The sequence below is a fragment of the Bubalus bubalis genome, chromosome 14, assembly GCF_019923935.1.
Source record: "Bubalus bubalis isolate 160015118507 breed Murrah chromosome 14, NDDB_SH_1, whole genome shotgun sequence".
Lineage (NCBI taxonomy): Eukaryota > Metazoa > Chordata > Mammalia > Artiodactyla > Bovidae > Bubalus > Bubalus bubalis.
The window spans coordinates 67,066,970-67,082,892 of NC_059170.1; the positions used below are offsets into that span (position 1 = coordinate 67,066,970).

Consider the following 15,923-nt stretch of genomic DNA (forward strand, 5'->3'; position numbering starts at 1 on the left):
CTTGTTATTCAGTCATCATAAACAAACAAACACCAAAAAAAAAAACAAAGGCTTATGCTGATTCCCAAGATCTAGCCCAGTTATGACAAAAAACTGTGACTCAAGGCTGAGAAACAGACCAAAACATGAAAGTTAAAAAAACGGGCAGGTTGTACTTCCTTTCTTTCTGCTGCAGACGCATGTGACTGCTGCAGATATACCCGACCTCCGGAGGTCTGAAGTGTCTTTTAGTTACTTAATTTGACAGCGTGCCACCATCTCCATCTTCTGCATGTCTTCTTCAGCTTGTTGCTACTGCTGCTACTGCTAAGTCGCTTCAGTCGGGTCCGACTCTATGAGACCCCATAGATGGCAGCCCACCAGGCTCCCCTGTCCCCGGGATTCTCCAGGCAAGAACACTGGAGTGGGTTGCCATTTCCTTCTCCAATGCATGAAAGTGAAAAGTGAAGTCGCTCAGTCATGTCCAACTCTTAGTGACCTCATGGACTGCAGCCTACCAGGCTCCTCCGTCCATGGGATTTTCCAGGCAATAGTACTGGAGTGGGCTGCCATTGCCTTCTCCTTCTTCAGCTTATATATGTGAAATTAATGTCTTTCAGAGGCTTTCAAAACAAATAAGAGCCTTGAATTTCTTTATCTTCCATTCTCCTCTCCACGGCAAAAGAAATTATGCTTTCTGTTAAGGCAATAATTTCTTTAGAATCCCTTGAAGATGCTGGTTTGGCAACCAAACCAGCTTCATCTATAAACACACTCATCTAAGACCTGCATTAGCTATATTTTCAATAAACGACACAGTTACAAAAATATTAAAACATGAAGGATTTGATCTTCAAAGACAAAACAATTTCATTTTCCCATTGAACTTCACATATAAGGACTGCTTTATATCTCTGTATTACATTTTTTCTTTAAAAGTTATCAGTTCAGTTCAGTTCAGTTGCTCAATCGTGTCCGACTCTTTGCGACCCCATGAACTGCAGCACGCCAGGCCTCCCTGTCCATCACCAACTCCCGGAGTTCACCCAGACTCACGTCCATCGAGTCAGTGATGCCATCCAGCCATCTCATCCTCTGTCGTCCCCTTCTCCTCTTGCCCCCAATCCCTCCCAGCATCCGGGTCTTTTCCAATGAGTCAACTCTTCGCATGAGGTAGCCAAAGTATTGGAATTTCAGCTTTAGCATCATTCCTTCCAAAGAACACCCAGGACTGATCTTCTTTAGAATGGACTGGTTGGATCTCCTTGCAGTCCAAGGGACTCTCAAGAGTCTTCTCCAACACCACAGTTCAAAAGCTTCAATTCTTCGGCGCTCAGCTTTCTTCACAGTCCAACTTTCACATCCATATATGACCACTGGAAAAACCATAGCCTTGACTAGACGGACCTTTGTTGGCAAAGTAATGTCTCTGCTTTTCAATATGCTATTTAGGTTGGTCATAACTTTCCTTCCAAGGAGTAAGCGTCTTTTAATTTCAAGGCTGCAATCACCATCTGCAGTGATTTTGGAGCCCAGAAAAATAAAGTCTGACACTGTTTCCCCATCTATTTCCCATGAAGTGATGGGATCAGATGCCATGATCTTTGTTTTCTGAATGTTGAGCTTTAAGCCAACTTTTTCACTCTCCTCTTTCACTTTCATCAAGAGGCTTTTTAGTTTCTCTTCACTTTCTGCCATAAGGGTGGTGTCATCTGCATCTCTGAGGTTATTGATATTTTTCCCAGCAATCTTGATTCCAGCTTGTGCTTCTTCCAGTCCAGCGTTTCTCATGATGTACTCTGCATAGAAGTTCAATAAGCAGGGTGACAATATACAGCCTTGATGTACTCCTTTTCCTATTTGGAACCAGTCTGTTGTTCCATGTCCAGTTCTAACTGTTGCTTCCTGCCCTGCATATAGGTTTCTCAAGAGGCAGGTCAGGTGGTCTGGTATTCCCATCTCTTTCCGAATTTTTCAGTTTATTGTGATCCACATAGTCAAAAGCTTTGACATAGTCAATAAAGCAGAAATAGATGTTTTTCTGGAACTCTCTTGCTTTTTCCAGTGGATGTTGGCAATTTGATCTCTGGTTCCTCTGCCTTTTCTAAAACCAGCTCGAACATCTGGAAGTTCACAGTTCACATATTGCTGAAGCCTGGCTTGGAGAATTCTGAGCATTACTTTGACAGCGTGTGAAATGAGTGCAATTGTGCGGTAGTTTGAGCATTCTTTGGCATTGCCTTTCTTTGGGATTATAAGTTATAGGTGTATAATACAGTGATTCACAATTTTTTAGAAGTTTCACTTTGTTGTAATTATTATAAAATACTGGCTATTCTGTATTACATTTTAAAAGAAGTGATAAATCCCCTCAAATCCTCAAATTATTCAACTTTAAGAATTTTCTTAAGAACTTTAAGAAATCCTGCAATCAAGATCCTAAAATAAATTTAAATGACAAAAAGTTTATGTATTGCACAGAAAAATTTGTGCTTCAGTGGAAGACTATGTATTGTATACATACAGCACTTTTCTGTGTTACCTGATTCTAGCTGGGTCTGCAAGATGCTTTACAACTTGGTAAATAATAGGTAAGTGAAAACAGTATTTCTTACAGACATGAAAATTCTACTCTGTTTGGTAGAAACCCAGCTGTCTTCTGTCCCTCCTTGAGGGACACATAACCAGCTTTGCCTTGTTTACATATTCATTTTTTTAATGTAAATACAATACATATTTACATATTCCTAATCTATAAATGTGTGTCCTTTGAGTTCTCTTCTGAGCCAGTTATAATGTCTGCCTGGTTCCCTCGTGAGTTAAAGCCTTCAACGTGTGTTAAGTCATGATTCCACCTTTTCCTGAAAATGATTTTTTAATAGATTTAGCTAGTAATAGGATTCTTTTAAGCTCATAGCACAATGAGCTGATTTTAAATACACCTAACTCCTTAGTTGTCTAAGAAACTCTGCTGCTGCTAAGTCACTTCAGTCGTGTCCAACTCTGTGCGACCCCATAGATGGCAGCCCACCAGGCTCCCCCATCCCTGGGATTCTCCAGGCAAGAACACTGGAGTGGGTTGCCATTTCCTTCTCCAATGCGTGAAAGTGAAAAGTGAAAGTGAAGTCATTCATTTGTGTCCGACTCTTCGCGACCCCATGGACTGCAGCCTACCAGGCTCCTCTGTCCATGGGATTTTCTAGACAAGAGTACTGGAGTGGGTTGCCATTGCCTTCTCTGTGTCTAAGAAAAGGTTCATGCTTTAAGTGGGATGAAATCTGCAGTTTAAATCACATCCGTGGACTTTTATGATCCAAACTCACCTATCTTTCCTACTTAACCCACCACAGCCCTACTGTATCATACTCATTCAGAAAGAGTATTTCTTTAAAAATTTTTAATCATCAAATAAATGTTTTAAACATATAAAAAATATATACCCTGATCCATACATTCAACAATTTGATATACTTGATCCAGACCTTTAAATTTCTTAAGGAAAGAACATCACAGATCCTCAAGAAACTCCTAACCTTCTTGCTCTTCTCCCTAGTCCTTTCTTCTCGCCACAGGCAGCCATCATTACAAGACTGGTCACAATCTTCTACAGTCATGATTCTATACTTACAGTGCGTGCGTCTGCCCATAATATAAAATATTTAAAAATTTTAATGTAACTGCTGTTATTTGATATGTATACTTTTTGCAACCTGCCCTTTGAAATTCACCATCCTGTCTGAAATTTAGCCATCTTGATTATTTGATTGCATTTTAAATTGGGCTTCTCTGTAGCTGCACTATTATCATTGGGTGTGTGCTCTTCTGCCCTGAAAGCTCCCCTAACCAACAACATCTGGTTTGGCCCAGTGATACCCAATCACTTTTAAATTAATTTTCCATTTTGAAATAATTTCAGACTTTCAGAAGCATTTACAAGAAGCATTTAACCAAAATTTTCTATACACTCTTCATGCAGGCATTCTACCACACTGGTTTATCATTCTCCCTCTGCAACTCCCTTTCTATATACAGCTATGCTGGAGCGTGTATAAAACACATACACCTTCCATAGTAAGCAGAAGTCATGACGCCCCTTTACACACAGCACTTCATGTAACCTAGGCAAATTATCAAAATCAGGGAGCTAACACGGATATAACATCACTATTTCATCTATGGGTCTTATTCAGTTTGTGCTCACTGTCCTTATAATGTCTTTACAGCAGAGGAAAGATGGAATATTTTCATCTGGCCTAGGACCCAGTCTAGAATCATGCATTGCATTAACTTGCCATGTCCCTTTAATCTCCTTTCATCTGTAACATTTCCTCTCTCTGTTGCTCTTATCTTTCATGACCCTGACCATTTGCAAGAGCCTGGGGCAGTCACTCTGTATAATTTCCAAAACGCTGAGTTTGCCGGCTATTTCCTCATGACTGGATTCAGGCTGTGCATGGCTGGCAGGTGATATGTCCTCTGAGCCTCATACAAGGAGGCAGGCGATGGAGGTCTGTCCCATCACTGACAAGGTTAACTTTGCTTATGCTGCTGCCAGGTCTTTCCACTGGAAGATGCTATTTTTCTTTGTAACTAGTAAGTAATTTTGGTTTCCCTGGTAGATCAGATGGTAAAGAATCTGAGATGGTAAAGACTCTGGTAAAGAATCTCCCAATGAAAGAGACCAAGGTTTAATCCCTGGGTCGGGAAGATCCCGTGGAGAATGGAATGGCAACCCACTTCAGTATTCGTGCCTGGAGAATTCCATAGGCAGAGGAGCCTGGTGCGCTACAGTCCATGGGGTCTTAAAAGAGTCAGACACGACTCAGTGACTAATGCTTTCACTTTCTTTCAAGTAATTTTGGTGGACATACTTTGAGAAGACTCAAATACCCTTATTGAATAGTCACCCACAAGTTTTACCACCTATTCCATTATTACTAGAATGACTGTAAATGCTGATTTCTATCATTCTTTCTCAATTATTAGATGGTGTCGAATTTTCTACTATAGAGAAAGGCTTTCCCTTCTGTTTCATTTGTTGAATTTAATCATTTGTTTATGTCAGTATGGGACCATGGGTTCGCATGCTAGTCCATTATTATCATTGTTTTGTTATGATGTTCACATATGCGGCCAGTGGGAGCCCATTGAGCTGGCTTCCGGGTCCTCTGCACCATGTCCGCATCATTCTTACTTTCTGGCACAAATTCCTACAGGCTCCTCTTTACCTTCCCACCCCCAGTCTTGAATTTCTCCAAGGAGCTTCAACTCCTTTTAGTGGAAACCAGTATTTAGACACCATAATCAGGGCACTAGATCCGTTCATCTGTTCATTCCTACCATGACATCACTGTGTCGTTTTTAGAACTAAGCAGAGTTTGATAAACACACACACACGTTATTAATTTCTCTATTGAAGTTTGCCTAAGAACAGTGATTTAAGTTATTTTTCAAAATAATAAATAAAAGCTTGAAATGGTGACTAAATGGGAATTTAGAGTGATCTGCGTTGAAACCCAGAAGCGCCCCATGGGACGGCACTGGGCGGTCCTGAGACTGCGCCCAGTCTCTTACCGTAAGCGTGGCCGTGTTCTCGTCGTCCGACCACTGCAGGGGAAGGAGGACAGAAAGAGAATGTTAAATGTGGACAGTGTTCCTGGCTTCCAAAAAGCAGTGCTCCATCTAAAAACGACACACACACAGGAGACAGCTTTTCCTGAACACAAAGTACACATCCAAGTTAGGTTTCCATGCAATTTCTGACTTTATTGAATATACGCTAAGATCTCTAAGCCAGAACCATTTCAGAGATCATTTCAATTAGGACAGTCTATGGAACAGGTTATAGTATTTTGAACCAACCTGTATTTCTTCGGCTTCATCATCACTGTCTGGCTGAGAACGTGCAGGCGGATCTTCCCTGGAAGAACATAAAACAAAAACTGAGTGTGAGAAAGCCTTGGTGCCAGGCAGTCATGATTACAGATGTGCTGAGTGTTCATATACATGTAAGAAGAAACTAATAAAAACCAATCTGAAATTAATAAGAGTGAACGTTCGATAAGAGACAGTGGAATAAAAACGTCCTGTCTTCTTCTCAGAAATCACTAGCAATGGGGGAAAGAAAATCTCAAACTCTGCCCCAGAGGACACTAAGAACCAGCTCTGAATCTCGACCAGAGAAAAGTGCTGCCGAAGACCAGGGAGACATAGCAGGAGCTGTCGGGGGAGTAGTTTCGGGCGGCTGATGGACACCCTGCGGGCATAGCCGGGCATCTTCTGTTTACAGTGAAGACAGTACGTGCGGGCTGCCGGCAGGAATCACCCTGGGTCGGGACGGGCACTGCTGGAGGGCACAGGGGAGAGAAAGACATGGTCAACATGCTGTCTCAGAAAGAGTCAGTGAGCGAAGCAGGGGCTGAAAAGGGCTGCTAGCAGCCAATCCTCATCCCTGGCTGTGGGCGAAGCAGAGGCTGAAAGACCTCAGAGAGAGGACACTGCCCCCGCCGCTTCTCAGCACTCAACCACAAACCGCTGGCCACAAAGAACTCGATCACTTCATCGAAAAATAAGCACTAACCAGAACAGCAACCAGCAGAGGATCTATACCAAGAAACTACAAGAGAAAGGAAGGATGAGGCCTCTGGTTAATCACAGACACTTATCACCCCTAGGTTCCCTCTTGAAATGCTATTGAAGTGATTTAAAAGATCACAAGGGCAAACAGGACCAGAGAGAGACAGCTGCAAAGAGGCAACAGAAGTCTGGAAAACAGAAAGCCAGTGAGGGGGTAACCCGGGGAGCCACAGGCTGCCCCTGGAGCCGTCATACTTGATGGGCCCACGGCTCTGCTCTGAAAGGGGTGATGCGTGTACAGCCCATACAGGGGCAGGAAGACACATCCAGTCTTCCTCACCTGGCACACCCCAGCAACTCACCCTCCATAGACCAGAGGGTAAGGTGCATAATGCCCCAAATGAATATGGGGGTGAAATGCCACAAAACAACAAAGTTACAAGCGGAAGTCACACTCACAGTGAGACCTCTAGTCCCGTTCTTCCCTCACTGCTCCCTGATATAGACAGATTAGAGGACTTGTCTCTGTAGATGCTGGACAATCCCAGAGGAAAGACTTACAGATAATTGCCATCTGGGAATCTGCCATCAATTCCTATTGATTGCTGGCACTCTTAGTCAACAAGCCCCACACTAGTGCACAAAGTTTCTGTGTGTGTGTGCCTCTCACTCTTTTTTTTTTTTTTTCTCTCACTCTTAAATATGAATAAAGGCCTACAATCATTAGAAGGCCTATAAAAGGCTCCAAGATGAGAAAAGAGTTTTTTAAAAGGAGGAAAAGTACATGGACAGAATAAAGACAATAAAGGAAACAAATGAAAAATATTTTTTAAAATCACAAATATCTTCAAAGATAAAAGAAGATATTGCATTCATGAGAAAAGACAAGACTGAACTTGTATAAAAGGAAAAACATGGTAGCTGAAATTTAAAAACTCAATAGAATGAGTGGCAAGATTAGGGAAATTTTCCATAAAATAGAACTAAGATGACAAAGGGACAATAGAGAAGAAATTATAAAATTCAGAGAATTAACCCGGCAGTTATAACATCTAAAAAGAAAGAAAGAGAAGCAAAAAAATAGAGGAAATTATCAAAGATACAATATTTTTTAAAGTTCTAAAACCAAAAAACATAAGTCTCTAGAATGAAAGAGCCCACACCAAGTACATGTGACAACGAATGGGAAAGACAACAAGAGCCTTAGATGATGTTCACAGACGGCCACAACTCTCCCCATCTTGACATGCTGTTTGTAGTCTTGACATGCCACCCTTCCCATCAAGAAACAGCATTCATTTCCCCACCCCTTTAATTCAAACTGGCTTCAAGACTCACTGGGACCAACAATGCAGCACAAGGGACACCATGTGACCTAAGCCTTGGTGTCAAAGTCTTTACAGCTTCCTTGCCCACGTTTTTTGAATGCTGCTACCACCATATAAAAGAGTGGAGTCTGAGAATGAGAAATCAGATGGAAAGAGAAGCCCAGCTGACAGGCAGCATTCACTGCCAGACTGGAGTGAGGCCATCCTAAAACCATCCAGTTAGGTCGAGCCACCAAACAACTACAGGAGCAGTAGTTGACCTCAACTGAGGAGTGACCTCAGAAGGACCAGCAGAAGACTCGCCCAGTGTTAAGCATTAGGGAGGCTCCAAGATTTCACCCCACTTGCAAGCTAACAAGTTAGCCTGCCACGGTGCCATGGAATCTGGCAGAAGACAGTAGATGCCTGGGTCAGAAACCAAGGACTCTCCAGAGAGAGAGACACATCTGGCCAATGAAATATACTGTAGGAGCTCTTCCACAAGCTCAGAGTACTGACATCTGCTCAGGACTTTCTAATGTCAGGAGGCATTTTCTTTACACTCCCATTTTGTAGGCTTATTACATGTTCTATATTGGAAAATAATAAAGTTATGTCTGTAAATATCCCAAAGTTGAGACTCGCCTATCTATTCTGTTGCTTTATCCTGCAATTATTCCACATCAATGAGGCTCTAAACTAATAATTTTCAGGTTATTACCAGGTTGAGAATACCAGAAACAGAATTATAATCCAGGAAGCTAAACATAAGATCCATCAGACCAAAAAAAAAAATATATATATATATATAATATATATATGGCAAAATTGGGCTTCCCTGGTGGCTCGGTGGTTGAAAATCCACCTGCCAATGCAGGAGATGTGGGTTCGATCCCTGGTCAGGAAGATCCCCTGGAGAAGGAAATGCAACCCACTCCAGTATTCTTACCTGGGAAATCCCATGGACAGAGGAGCCTGGCAGGCTACAGTCCATGGTGTCACAATAGAGTCGGATGCGACTCAGTGACTAAACAACAAAATGGTAAAATTAGTGTTACTGTAAAACACACACAATTTTAATTATACTTCTAAGTTCATTTACCTAAGAAATGTTCGTCAAGCACCTATTATATATCAGGCACTGTTCCAAGGGCTGGGAACACACCTGCCCAAGTCTCTGCTCTCATGAAGACTGCATTATAACAGGATGACTAAAGCAAAGATGGAGGGAAATAAGGGTTATGCAGAAAAATTAAGTGAGGCCAGGAGAAAAAAACAGATGCACCAAAATGCGGTAAACCATACAATGGAGTGGTATTTAGCCTTAAGGAAGGTGATTCTCACACGTGCTGTAACATGGATGAACATCGGGGACATTACACTAAGTGCAATAAAGCTAAATACTGCATGATTCCCCTTCTGTGAGGTATGTACAGTAGTTAAAATCATAGACACCAAAAGCAGAATGTCGGTTATCAGGAGCTGGTGGAAGGTGGGTTGGGGAGTGAGTGCTTAGAGGGTACAGAGTTTCAGTTTTACAAGGTAACAAGAGTTCTCTAGATGGATCACGGTGATGGCTGCAACACTGTACTTAATACCACTGAACTGTACACTTAAAATTTGTTAATGTGGTAAATTTTATGTGTATTTTAGCTTGATAAAAAAATTTTTTTAATAATTCTAAGAGAAAATTATATCCAACCTAGAATTCCATAAAAGAGAGTGACATATCAGCAAGGGTTACCATTAAGCTACTTTACAAAGGAAACTGAAGGATGAACACTTAGATAGCGTGACTTCTGAGCAGAGATCTGAATGAAAAAATAGGAATGTCATTAAAGTACATGATTCTTAAACTTTTTCAAGTTTGTACTAAAAAGACTGAAGCATGGTACTTTCCTTTATATACAGAAGAACTACTTGAACAAGAGGAATAGTTACCATACCCATTTTCTACAGGAAGAGAAGAAAGGAATTACTCAATTTTACAGATTGTAATTAATAGCAGAGGATGTGTTCAATTTTGAAAATCTTATCAACTAAGCATTAACGAGGATTATAGGACAAAGATCAGCACATAATTTTAACTAGAGCGAAAAAAAGGAGAGAATGGGGCCAAAGCTAATGTACTTACTTTACACGTTAATTGTTGAGGTTGAATCATTACATTTCCTTATGCTAAAATTTAAAGAACGTTTTTCTGACATGCCTTACCTTCCTGAAACCACCAGAGTTCCATCATCGAGTAAATAATCCTTCACATTCTGAGGAAGTGGAAGAATGACACTAAAAAAAAAAAAAGCACATACCAAAAAAAGGCATCATTTTAAAAGATCAACCACAAGCAGAGAGAAAAAGTTCCAAACTCAATTTCTGAATTACTTGCGCCCTTTATTTTAATATGAAGTGGGAAATGTTAATAATGGACATTTGGCAGCCGCAGACTAGAAATTAGAATAATATGAATAAATGTTGCAATAAGCTAAATTAGGTGCATATAATTATCCCTATTGACTCTGAGGTTAAAAATAAATAAACAAACAACAGCAACAACAACAAAAATAAAACAAAACAAAAAAAATCCCGAAAACAGCCAAATCCAAAGAACTCGACTGAAATCACAGTATGAAGGCAACAAGCTCAAAAAAATTCTCAGTACAAGGGTTATGTGCCTTTAAGAAATTGGAGGCCCTGCAGGTATTTGCAGCAACACAGGAAATGACCAAACGAATCAGAAGATCAACAGCACCTGGCTAAGATACAGGGTGGAAGCAGGCTTAAGATCTGGGCACCTCTGGTTGGCAATGGGAGTATAAGGTCGAAAATTCACAGTGCGCTGGGATGTACTGTGACGGCATCCTGTTCACCTCATCTCTAGAGCACACGGCTGCTTACCTGGGCACGCTTCAGGTGAACTGTTTTCAGATGACCATAATTAAGGGATGGCAAAGCTACACTTGTTATCACTTGAAAAACGGATGGGATAATTTGTTTTTTTTAACTCTGCAGTGATAAATCATCAAAAAATTCTGGCACAGATACCTAAAAACACTGTTCTTACTTTGCTTGTGAGGCATGTATTTTTTAAAAACTGAAAACGATGGCAGCCTACATTCAGAGAGACCATCAGTGACTCATAATAGTATGCTTCATTTATTTATTTTCTGTGACAGTTGGCTTTGGCACGCAGGAAAGATTACTCATGGGCTACTTCAGTTTTAGAAATTAACATCTGATTTCTCAAAGTTACAATTTCACATTCAAAAGCCTACTTCTTCTTCAGGCTTTTAAGTTCAACTAACAAATCTTACTATTCTATTTGTAAAGCTGCTAAATTTTAACCAATTTCAAGTGAGCCTTTGAAATTTAAAAGTTGCTTTAAATTTTTTTTAACTCTAGGGAATTCCCTGGTGGTCTAATAGCTAAGACTTGGGCTTTCACCATCATGGACTTGGGTTTAATCCCTGGTCAGGGAACTAAGATACCACAAGCCATGTAGTATGGCCAAAAAAAAAAAAAAAATTTTTTTTAACTCTATTATAAAATAATCTATTCAACTTTCTTTTAAAATATGTCAATTGTCTAATTACAGATAAAGCTTTTCAAGTATTTAACTCTTATAAAACCAGTGAATTAAACTGTAAGTATAGTGAATCTAAGGTTCTTGCAAATGTTCCAACACTGTTTAAACACTTAAAAATTTTTTCTTATGTATTTTAATGTATCACAATTCTAAACCAATTACACAAATCAAATTAGAAACACAAGGCTAATCTGTTACATATATACTAACTGTCCTCAAAATGGCAAATTCTTCAGGATGTTAAAGTTAACAGGGAAAAAATTCCAAGTCTGGATGATTTCATCACCTCTATATTTAATTCTAGCTCTTCCTGGGGTTAAAATACTCACCCAACAGTGTCATTCCAACAGAATGGGACATGACCTTCACAAGAGAATCTGAAGTTTACCTCCTCAGGGGCCTGAGACCGAGAAGTATCGGCAGAAATGCCCATTCCCAGACACGTAGGGTGATTTTCCCGACCACGATGAGAGCAGAGAGAGCCCTCTTCTATGTCAGTGACATCTCTGAGTCTGTGGGTGATTTCAGAGTCCACGTCTCTTGTTTCTGAGTTATGCTAATTCTCAGGTCTCATTCCCTCCGGGTTGCATCACCGTTGACTGGATTCAAAACATCTATTTACTGTTTGATTCCATTGTGAATTCTCTGCATATTTGTCCTTTCTGGAGGGTCTACCGGAGAAGGCAATGGCACCTCACTCCAGTACTCTTGCCTGGAAAATCCCATGGATAGAGGAGCCTGGTAGGCTACAGTCCATGGGGTCGCTAGGAGTTGGACACGACTGAGCGACTTCACTTTCACTTTCCACTTTCATGCATTGGAGGAGGAAATGGCAACCCACTCCAGTGTTCTTGCCTGGAGAATCCCAGGAATGGGGGAGCCTGGTGGGCTGCCACCTATGGGGTCACACAGAGTCGGACACGACTGAAGCGACTTAGCAGCAGCAGCAGCAGCAGGAGGGTCTACAGCTCTTACAGGTGTGAGCTGACACTGACGGTTTTCATGAGTCCCTGCGTCCTACGGTCACAGTTCTAAAGTCACCTAATGATGTGACCCCGAATTATGTCACGTTAGTCATGGAGGAATCCTAGATGACTTCGTTAAGAACTCAATGTCTAGGAGTGGGAAAAGCTACAAAAGGAAAAAAAAAACCGCAAGTACAATGGAAGTGCTGTAGCGGTACAGATGTATCCAACACCACCAACACTCTCAAGAAAAAGGAACGGTGCCTGAGCAACGGAGGCCATAAACAAGCCATGGCCTGGCATACTTAACCCAGCTGTTGGAAAAGAACTTAAATATTTTTTGTCACTAAAATTCACTATGCAGCCAAGAATCCATGAGGGCTGGGGCTTCCCTAGTGGCTCAGTGGTAAAGAATCCACCTGCCAATGCAGGAGACAGGGATTTGATCCTTGGTCTAGGAAGATCCCATATGCCATGGAGCAACTAAGCCCCCGTGCCACAACTACTGAGCCCGCGCTCTAGAGCCCGGGAGGCGCAGCTACTGAAGCCCAGGCCCTCTGGAGTCTGTGCTCCGCAACACGAGAAGCCACCGCAATGAGAAGCCCGCGCACTGCAGCCAGAGAAAAGCTGGTGCAGAAACGAAGAACACAGCCAAAAATAAATAAATACATAAAATTTTAAAAGGAAAAAGAATCCATGAGGCCCAACTGAAAGATGTAAAAAATGTAATGACCTATTCCATCAAGTCGATACAATTCTATACACACAGACAAATTACTCTAATGGAATGGAGGTTAAAAGAGCCTTTAGGAGATTATTCCTAACTTTCATGTTTGAGGAAAGAAACACTTAGAAAGGTAGAGTGGATGACCCAAAGTCACCTAGCTACTTATTTGTAAAGTGAAAGGGAAAGTGAAGTCGCTCAGTCGTGTCCAACTCTTTGCGACCCCATGGACTGTAGCCTGCCAGGTTCCTCTGTCCATAGGATTTTCCAGGCAAGAGTACTGGAGTGGGTTGCTCTTTCCTTCTCCAGGGGAATCTTCCCAACCCAGGGATCGAACCTGGGTCTCCTGCATTGCAGGCTGATGCTTCGTCTGAACCACCAGCGAAGTCCTGAGTCAAAGTTCTAGGACGTGTCAAAAAAAAAAGATTCTGTATTTTTACCTGCATAATCATTTCTGAACCATGATTAATAAATGCCAAATAATAAGGCTGAGTCAGTAACCAGAACATGGTCTCTTGGCATTAAAGTTGACAATGACAATGACAAGCCTAACAACTCCACCAGAATGACCTGGGCCGTAGAGGGACATCGCACCACACGCTGCGTTCCAGCGATGTTACACAGAACTAAGTAGGCTAGAGTTACAGGGCAAAGACACAGAATACTCTCAGGCAACACAGCTCAGTTGTGAACTGGCAAGAAAATCCCCCTCCTTGGTTTACTTTTCACTCCCAGCTTCATATGAATGGCACATATTTTAAGTGAACTAAAACTATTTTAAGCTTTGGTTAAATCCAAAACATTAAAAACAAGCAGCTTTTTGTGTGTTTATGTCAAAAAGAGTGCCAACCATTTTTAACACTTTATCTCATTTAATTCTCATGACAATCCTATTATTTTCTCAATTTTCCAGATGGGGCTTACAGAGATTAAGCCATTTTCACAAGATGCTGGTGGAACCAAAACTCCCAAGGCAGACAGATGGTCTTGACTCTAAAGTCCAATTCTTAACCATTATACTTCACTGCTGAAGCAAAGAAAAATTTCTTTGAGTTGACAAAAGGTGTCTGCGCACAAAATACAAGACACTTCTGAGTGAACTCTGTGTGAAAATGTCTGACCGGTTCACAAAAATACCTTCTGTCACACCAACATAAGTAACTCTAGCATCATCTCAGACCCTAGGCCTATTTCAATTATGCAAGATAATGGAGGATTAGTACATCATGTAGGAAGATAACGTCCACTGCTGCTGTTGAAGCTCTTCCTTGTTTTAGTGCTACTCCAACCATCTTCAAATGCAAAGCTTATCTTCCTTCCAGCTGCTCTAACCTCCATCACACCCTGGATAACTTGGGAGCCCATTCCATGTATGAATAACAGGATGGAAAAGAACTATCTTATGAATACCCTCCTTATGTTCTTCCAAACACTCACGATCTGAAGTTTCCCTCTCTGTATTCACACTCTCCACCCAAAATAAAAAGGAAGGAAGGGTTGCTATCTGATTAGTAGTAATCTAGGGCCAAAGAGGGACAGGGCAAAAGACATAAAGTCCTCCCCACAGATACGCAGTTCTTTGAGCTACTCACCTTAGCATGGGAAAGCCTACCCTTGCATCACACTCCAGATGTCACAACTGCTTTTGAACATTTGGGGATGTTTTCCTAGCTGCCTTGCCTACATTACCTTGAATGACCGGGTGAAGGATGAAAACAGTTAATCCTCTGCTTGCCCCGCAAACAGGGCATGGATTCCTTGTTGTGGGCCAGAGAACTAGAAAACAAATACTGTTCCACTCCTCTTCCAGATGGCTTCCTTCCCTAACAATACATGTGCTGCTGTTATGTTCAGTCGCTAAGTCGTATCTGTGGGACCCTATGGACTGCAGCATGCCAGGCCTCCCCGTCCTTCACTGTCTCCTGGACTTTGCTCAAACTCATGCCATTGAGTCAGTGATGCTATCGAACCATCTCATCCTCTGCAGCCCTCTCTTCTCCTTTTGCCTTCACTCTTTCCCAGCGTCTGGGTCTTTTTCCAAGGAGTCGGCTCTTCGCATCAGTATACTCTACTGAGGCTTTCCACTGACACTATCATACTGGAGCTTCACAATAGAATTTGAGGCTGGGTCTCACTGTTCTCATTTGACAGGGACCAAAAGCTATTAAGCCCCCACCCTCCGGCGGGTTAGTCAATAGCGAAGTCCAGACTACCCAGTTTGCTGATCACCTTCCCCCACCTGCAATTCTAAAGGCAGGAATGGTGAACTCCCAAGCCTGAACTAGCTTCACCTGCTCCTCAGCCCGCCTCTGACCTTCACTGAGCGACGACGTCGCCCTCCTACCTGCCCAGCACCCTCCCTGACGCACAACACGACGCACGGCAAACATGGATCGACTTCATTCCTCTCCCGACTCTAAAAGACCACTGGGAAGTCGAAATCTGGCCCTGGTGCTCGCATCCGGGCCTGCAGTGTTTTGTTTTGTTTTGTTTTTGATGGAGCTGGGATTCACCCCAAATGTTGCAGTCCCCTTTTGCCCACTGCTCCGGCGTAACCTCCAGTCTCACCTCTTGATAGTGAGGCTGCGGAACAGCGGGTACCACGCGGAGAACTGACAGTGCAACACATGCTCCTTCTTCATTCTCCAGCCGCCGCCGCCGCCGCCGCCGCCGCCGCTGCCTTTCCCTCTCCTCTCTACACCTTCCGGAACCCTGGTCTCCCGTCCCGGAAGTGCCCGCCGAGCTGGTTTGGTTAAGGACACTTCCGGTCTGTGAGGCAAGGCGGAAGG

At 42.2% G+C, this 15,923-nt stretch overlaps 1 protein-coding gene across 2 annotated transcripts in view; it reads right to left on the minus strand.

The window, feature by feature from the left end:
• The window catches only part of CDC123 (cell division cycle 123), a 46,135-nt gene extending 30,268 nt beyond the window's left edge, over window positions 1-15,867 (minus strand). Inside the window, exons 1-4 of one of the 2 annotated variants that reach the window (XM_006043316.4) lie at window positions 15,703-15,867; window positions 10,077-10,148; window positions 5,842-5,899; window positions 5,554-5,586 (exon numbers count right to left, since the gene is read on the minus strand). In XM_006043316.4, coding sequence (XP_006043378.1) covers window positions 5,554-5,586; window positions 5,842-5,899; window positions 10,077-10,148; window positions 15,703-15,776 — 237 coding nt within the window. In that variant the 5' untranslated portion in view covers window positions 15,777-15,867. The remainder of the gene's footprint in view (window positions 1-5,553; window positions 5,587-5,841; window positions 5,900-10,076; window positions 10,149-15,702) is intronic. The other variant, XM_006043315.4, reaches the window with a different exon arrangement.
• Window positions 15,868-15,923: the final 56 nt, after the last annotated feature.